General features: G+C 31.0%; 1 protein-coding gene across 1 annotated transcript; it reads left to right on the forward strand.

Annotated features, from left to right (window-relative positions):
- The first annotated feature begins 1,559 nt into the window (after window positions 1–1,559).
- LOC117923511 (calcyclin-binding protein-like) lies at window positions 1,560–6,695 on the forward strand. Its single transcript, XM_034841834.1, has 5 exons — window positions 1,560–1,802; window positions 5,366–5,506; window positions 5,729–5,968; window positions 6,076–6,135; window positions 6,285–6,695. Exons 1-5 carry the CDS (start codon window positions 1,692–1,694, stop codon window positions 6,387–6,389), a joined length of 657 nt encoding a protein of 218 aa, XP_034697725.1. The 5' UTR covers window positions 1,560–1,691; the 3' UTR covers window positions 6,390–6,695.
- Window positions 6,696–6,873: the final 178 nt, after the last annotated feature.

Consider the following 6,873-nt stretch of genomic DNA (forward strand, 5'->3'; position numbering starts at 1 on the left):
ATTAGGGTTCAAAGCTTTGATTGGATCTCAATTGGTCCTCAATCGGTTGCATGCATGTTACTGAAAAAGAGAGTGTGCAAAAATGTACTTTGACTGCTACCTTGATTAGGGTCTCCCTACCTTAACCAATTGCACTGTAAAATACATAAAAGATCATAGTTTAAGGCTTGGAACCTCCCATAACTTCTATTCAACTTTTTAAAGTCTTTTAAAGTAAGTTTAGAAAACATTTGACATAAGGTTTTAATTAAAAATATGAAATCATCCCATTATAAAAGAATTTTAAACAAATTTATTATTGGATGATGTTTTGTGTTTAAGTACAAGATAAAAATACATTATCCTAGTGTATCAATAACTTTACAAAAAAAAATTAAACGAAGTCTTAAAAACTTTTTTTCTCTTTGAAGTCTTATTCTACTTATTGATTTTCTTTTGACTTAATTTATCTTTATAATTGCTACTTTGAAAATCTTCTTGCCTAATTATATTTAAGATAAAACTTTAATTCAAAATCTTATTTTGTTATCATCAAAATCATATTAACAAACCTTTATTTCGTAATGGGGACTAAGTTTATTTATCCAAAACCTTCGAAGAGGTCAATGAAATTAACCAATTTTTATAATGAAATATATAAAATTTTATTTAATTAGTTATTCAATTTTTTTCTAACTTATATAATATTTATAATTAAAAAAATCTTAATTTTTAAATATGTAATATTAATAAATTTATACTGAGTTAAACATATCATAAATGGATTAGATTATAAATAGATAAATTTGACATGATTAAATAAACAAGTCATTTTGACATGAATGAGTCAACAAGTTAAATAAATTAAGTAATTAAACCTGAATACAACCCATTTATTTAATATATATATATATATATATATATATATATATATATATATAAAGCTGACATAATTAAGACATGAATACCATTATATCTAACTTGTATCTACTTAAAAACCCGTTTATTAAAAAAAAATTATACAAAGTTCACATAATTAAGATATAAATATGATTCTATCTAACTTGTACCTAGTAAAATTCGTGTCATTTTCAAGTGGTGTTAGTACGTTGTTTCAAAAGTTGTACTACTATGTCACAACTCCTTGCTTTTATTTTTATTTATTTCTTAATTTAATTTTTTTATATAATTTTTTATTAAAAGAATAACGATCAACTGGTTTCCCTTCATAATTTGTGATTCCAAAACTTTATGATTTCATCTTTCAGTATTATTTATTTAAAATGATGCTCTAATTTTGAAATATCTTCACATGCAAATATTATTAATTTTTGTGCAAGTTAAATATTTGCACAAGCACTTCATGCATAGCTGATGGCCTGGGCCTCCAGACTCGAAACTTCACCTGGTCCATTTGGCTAAACCGACAGTAGGCCCAAATCCCATATACTTAGCCCAACTGACTGTGCCACGCTCCCCATATAAAGTCTTCCAAATTTTTATGCGTGTTATATTTCTATTGGTTCTTTTTAGAATGTACAAATCCAGAACCTTCTTGAAAGCCCTAATATATTTATATCCCCAATTTGCCCCTCTCATCGCTCGCTAGTCACTTGATTCCTACGTTTTCTACCAGTTTCCTTCACTTTCTCGCTCATAGCATCGCGTTCCTTTCTTTTCATCATTCTGTTAAGCAAGTGTTGGAAGAAAATATGGCAGAAGATTTCGAGCTAGACTTGGAGGAACTTCGCCATCTCCAAAGCATTGCCAAGAGGCCTCGGATTGTCTCACTTATCTCCTCTGAGATTCGCAACTTGGAAAAGGTTTTCTTTCTATTCTATTTCTCTCACCCATTATTTGGTTTCCTCGATAACCCATGAAAAGAATAGAAGTTCTTATATTTGATGTTTCCAGTTGTTTTTTTTTTTCCTCAAAATGTCGAAAACCTAATTCAATCCTACTCTTAAATATTCCTTCCTAAGTTTAGTTTATTGGTTCTTTTATTTTTCACTCAAAAAAAAAATCATCAACCCATATTTTCTTAGCAACCAAACAAGAGGGTTGTGTCTTATTGTTATTTTGTTAAATGGGTAACGCCGAAGATTCATTTTCGTGGTGTGAGTGAGTTCGTATTTGTGGGTAGATTGTGAGAGATGGAACAAGGGAATGTTAGTTTTTGTTGACACTCTACTCAATAGTAGATAGATTATGTTTATTATCTCGTCATGTAGTTGGGATATTATACAATTTATTGGTTCGTATGTTTATTGCTCCATTTTCTGCAACCCAATCGACATTTCAGATTTGCGATAATCAATGTGGTAATATTAGATAAGCAGATTGATTTTGTGATGTTGGAATTTTGCTGGAATGAGTAGAATACATTGGAAAACATTGAGCTTATATGAAAACATTAAGCTTCCTGGGGGGTTTGAATAGGTAGTCTAAGCCATTATGCCCAAAAGTATAATTTTTATGCCAATTACTCTATCCAGTTTTGAATTATGACCGCCTTCTCATCAATCCTATACACAAGATATTCAATCACATAGATAGACATAGGACTTAAAGTGGAGACTTGATTGGATGGGCTCTTGGTGAGGGTGGTTTGGTTCAAGTCATTCTTGTTTTGTAGCTTTGGCTTTTGGTGGTGTGTGTTGGTGGCAGGTGTATACTTTCTGTATACTGTGGGTTGTTCTTTTGGCTGCCCTGATTAATATATCTTCTTTCTTATCTATAAAAAAAAAAAAAAAAAAAAAAAAAAAGGACTTGAAGCGGAGAAAGCACCTGGAAATCCCTAGGTGTAAAAAAACCATGGTTGGTTTATCAATTATAAATAATCTATAAATTATGAGAAAAAGATACAAATATTTACCTAATCAAATGCTCCTACTTCTTAGGGTCTAATATTGTAAGTATCTATACTCTTTTTGCATAGGATAGGATAGGATAAGATAAGATATATATATTTTAAGATATCATATCCCATTAGATAGAAAATACATATTCTAGGATATAATTTTCAATGGGATATGATATCTTTGGATATATATGATATTCTAAGGTAGTATATTCAATGGGATATGTTATGTTATATTATATTTATATTTAATTTGTGAAATGAATAAAAATATAATATGAAATATATATTATTTTTCAATGTTTAAAATATAATTCATATCATATTTTAATATTTTATATTTTAAAAAATAAAATTTCTCTTATGTTTAACAATATTCATGATTAAAATATTTCTTTTACAAATAAAATATTTTTATATTATGTTCTTCAATATATAAAAATAATTTATATATCATATATTAATATCATTTTATAACATATGTTATAAATATTTTTTAATTTTTATTTTTTAACCGTAAATTTAATTTATAATAAAAAAAATTATTTTGAAAAATGAGCATATAAAGAAATAAAAAATTGATAACAAAATAAATTTATGATACATGGTTAATACATATCTCATATCTTAGCATGGGATTAACATATCTTTGTATATCCTACCACTTATCTTATCCCATGTTTGGTTGAATATAGGATAGGATAAGTGATGTGATAACTTATCCTGTCCCATCACCAATCAAATATGGGATAAGATATAATATCCCCTATCTTATCCTATCTCATGTTATATGCAGTCAACCAAACATAGCTTTAGTGGATCCCTCCAAAACCTTATTGAGGTTTGGAGCACCTAAGGCACAAAAGTCTCTTATAGCTTAAGGCATAGTGCGTCTAAGTGAAGTGAAATGTGACCTAGGATACACATCTATTTTGTAAAATATGATTCAAAATCTAATTCAATCAATAAAAAATTTAAGATTTGAAACATTTAAAAGAAGCATTCAATAAAAAAAAATAATGAAATTGTATAAAATTCAATATATAATTAGAAATTTCAAGAATAAAGTATTTAAAAAGGAAGAGTAAAGCCAACAAGGCGCGCCTTTTCAATAAGGCACATATCTTGGCTAGCAAGATGCTATAACTAGGGAGGGGTGATGCCCTGAGCCTTTAAGCGCGCCTTTTAGAACTATGGTGGTGCGAATTCCTACCTTTTTTATCGCCAAAGTACGGGATAGAGTTTATGGCTCTAAGAATTGCTATTCTCCCGTGCATGCAATTTTAAATAAAACATGTCTATTTATACTTGGAAACCCATGGATTTAATTATGGAGAGTTTTACTTTTGTAAACTTATAAAATTGAACTTTAGAAATAAGAACGGAATAAAATTGGGAAATTCAGAAGCCCGAATGTTTGAATGACACAAAGAGGGTGTTTGAACATTGGATGGATGTTTTTGAATGTTCTCCTCTGTTCCTTTAGTCCTCTGATTGTTGTTTAGAATAAAATTGGGAAATTCAGAAGCCCGAATGTTTGAAAGCCACAAAGAGGGTGTTTGAACATTGGATGGATGCTTTTGAATGTTCTTCTCTGTTCCTTTAGTCCTCTGATTGTTATTTAGCAAATTTTTCTCCAAAATGTGCTTCCTAATTTCATGTACAAGCCATTCAAAAAGCTCTAACATCCTTAAATGCATGCATACCTCAAAAGAAATTGATTATGAAATTGTTCAAAGTTGAATTTACAATAGAAAGACCCAAGGAAGTATATGTTGCATCCAAGTCAATAAAAAAGGGAATAAAATTGTCAACTAAACCAGATACATCAATATTCTATATGCTTGAAGTATTTGCATTCTTTTTCCAGATTTGTTCGTTTTTTCCTTAAGGAAAATTCTTTGAGCTAGTTGGCATAATAATATGTAACTTTACTTGAATTTACAGTGAATTTAGTATTTCAAAAATACATGTGTAAGGTTGTGTGTGCATTCTTGCCTGTTGCACATAAAAGATCTATGGAAGTAATATAATTAGGAAGATAAAAAAATTTGAAATGTGGTAAAAGTTGCAACATGTCACAGGCAGAAGTGTTCTTTAGGCTAGTCATCAATATATAGAATAAATGTGAATCTGTATGAACATGCTGTTAGAGGATGTCTAGATTTCTTCTAAAGTGCTTGGAACAGCTTGGAGTAATCGCTTCTAGGAAAAGAAATTAAGCTTTATATCCTTATGTTGCACATATTTGGGTACAACTTTTAGATGGGAGTTTGTACTTTTAAGTCTTACATCGTCCATCTTCCAAATCTTATATTTTAGTTAACCAATCTATTTGCTAGATTTTTGTGAAACCATGTTAATAATATTTTTTTTGTAATGCAGCAGACATTATTTAAATCATTGAGTTGTAAACTTTATATAATGCTTACCTTTTGAGCAAGCCTAACCAAAAAGACATTTTTTAAGGTTAAATTTTCCTTCTAACTGCTTATTTGCTATTGATTTTCCATGTACACATTCTAGTTATCAAAAGCAGCTGTTTCTACATCTACCTTGCAAACTCCTGCTCCACTTCCAACTCCAGCAAGTGCTACCTCCACTCCAGCATTGAACTATGTCACACTTGGATCATTCAGTTGGGATCAAGATAATGAAAAAGTCAAGGTACGCGTAGATTTAAATGTGAAAAAGGGTTAAATATTTCTTTATTTATGATTACTCAAGAAAAAGTGGGAACCCATTGGAGATGGGGACACAGCCACAAGGGTATTGGGGTTTGAGAAATATCTAAAGGTTTCCTAAATCCTGCTGCTCCTGGGATTCTAATATATGATTTCCTGGTATTCTTACAATGGAATTTGGTATTGTCTGTTTCCCTCCCCTCAGATATATGTGTCCCTGGAAGGTGTTGAGCAGGAGAAAATGGATACACTGTTCAAGCCAACGTCCATTGATGTCAAATTTCATGATGTTCAAGGTAAGAACTACAGATGTGCTATACCAAAATTGAACAAGGAGATTGTGCCTGAGAAATGTAAGGTGGTAATCAAACCTACAAGAGTAATCATCACATTGTTCAAAGCTTCTAAGGGGAACTGGTTAGATTTGAAGTTCAAAGAAGACAAGGTAATTGTCTATATAGATAGGGATTAGATCATTTAGCTTCAGAAGTAATTTGTGTGATTGTGCTTCAAAGAAAAGGAAAGTGATTGTGTGATTTGATGATATTACAGCTGAAGCCAGATCTGGACAAGGAACGAGATCCTATGGCAGGAATTATGGACTTAATGAAGGTGAGATTTCCTTCATTTCTGTGCTTGCATATGTATATGTATGTGTGGGTGCGCGTGGATACAAGCATGCACATACTCGACCTTATTTTGATGATTTTATTTTTGCTTTATGCTATTCTATTCTGAAAACTGTGATATGCAAATTGCAGAATATGTACGAGGAAGGGGATGATGAAATGAAACAAACAATTGCTAAAGCATGGTCTGATGCAAGATCTGGCAAGACAGCAGACCCACTGAAGGGATATCACTGAATAGATGAGGTCGAGGTGAATGCATTCAGTACCTGAAAAACGATATGGTGTTTTTAGTTATTTTTCATGTTCTTGTTATAGTACTTGGTCCTTTCATTTTTGGTGACATGATGGGTATGTTGGAGAGAGCTGTCACTGTTCTAGTTGAAGCAGATTCTTTGGTCCCTATGGTGTCATGTAAAACATGTTATGCTTTGACTATTTATGAGGTGTATTCATGGAACGAGGTTCCGAGTCTATATTATGTACTACACAAAATGCTGCAATTGATTGGCGTCTTGAACAATCCAAATCCAGTTTAGACCATGCAAAAGGGAATTTTGCCAATCTTGACAGTGCTGGGTTTATATTTACCATGAAGGTCATAAACTTTAATGGGAATCAGGAAGGGTAAGGGGGTTTCTTTTCCTGATAAATGTGATCCATCAAAGATATTCATTTAGGAAACTTTGAATATAAATGAAGGTCGATTTCATTCACTTTT

The sequence above is a fragment of the Vitis riparia genome, chromosome 10 (genome assembly GCF_004353265.1).
Source record: "Vitis riparia cultivar Riparia Gloire de Montpellier isolate 1030 chromosome 10, EGFV_Vit.rip_1.0, whole genome shotgun sequence".
Lineage (NCBI taxonomy): Eukaryota > Viridiplantae > Streptophyta > Magnoliopsida > Vitales > Vitaceae > Vitis > Vitis riparia.

What these genes read in the sequence shown, in the direction of transcription:
- LOC117923511 (XM_034841834.1), top strand. Translation starts at nt 1,692, where the DNA reads ATGGCAGAAGATTTCGAGCTAGACTTGGAGGAACTTCGCCATCTCCAA. An exon ending in AGATTCGCAACTTGGAAAAG is followed by an intron (nt 1,803 to 5,365) that starts GTTTTCTTTCTA and finishes TACACATTCTAG; the next exon opens with TTATCAAAAGCAGCTGTTTC. An exon ending in AAGATAATGAAAAAGTCAAG is followed by an intron (nt 5,507 to 5,728) that starts GTACGCGTAGAT and finishes CCCTCCCCTCAG; the next exon opens with ATATATGTGTCCCTGGAAGG.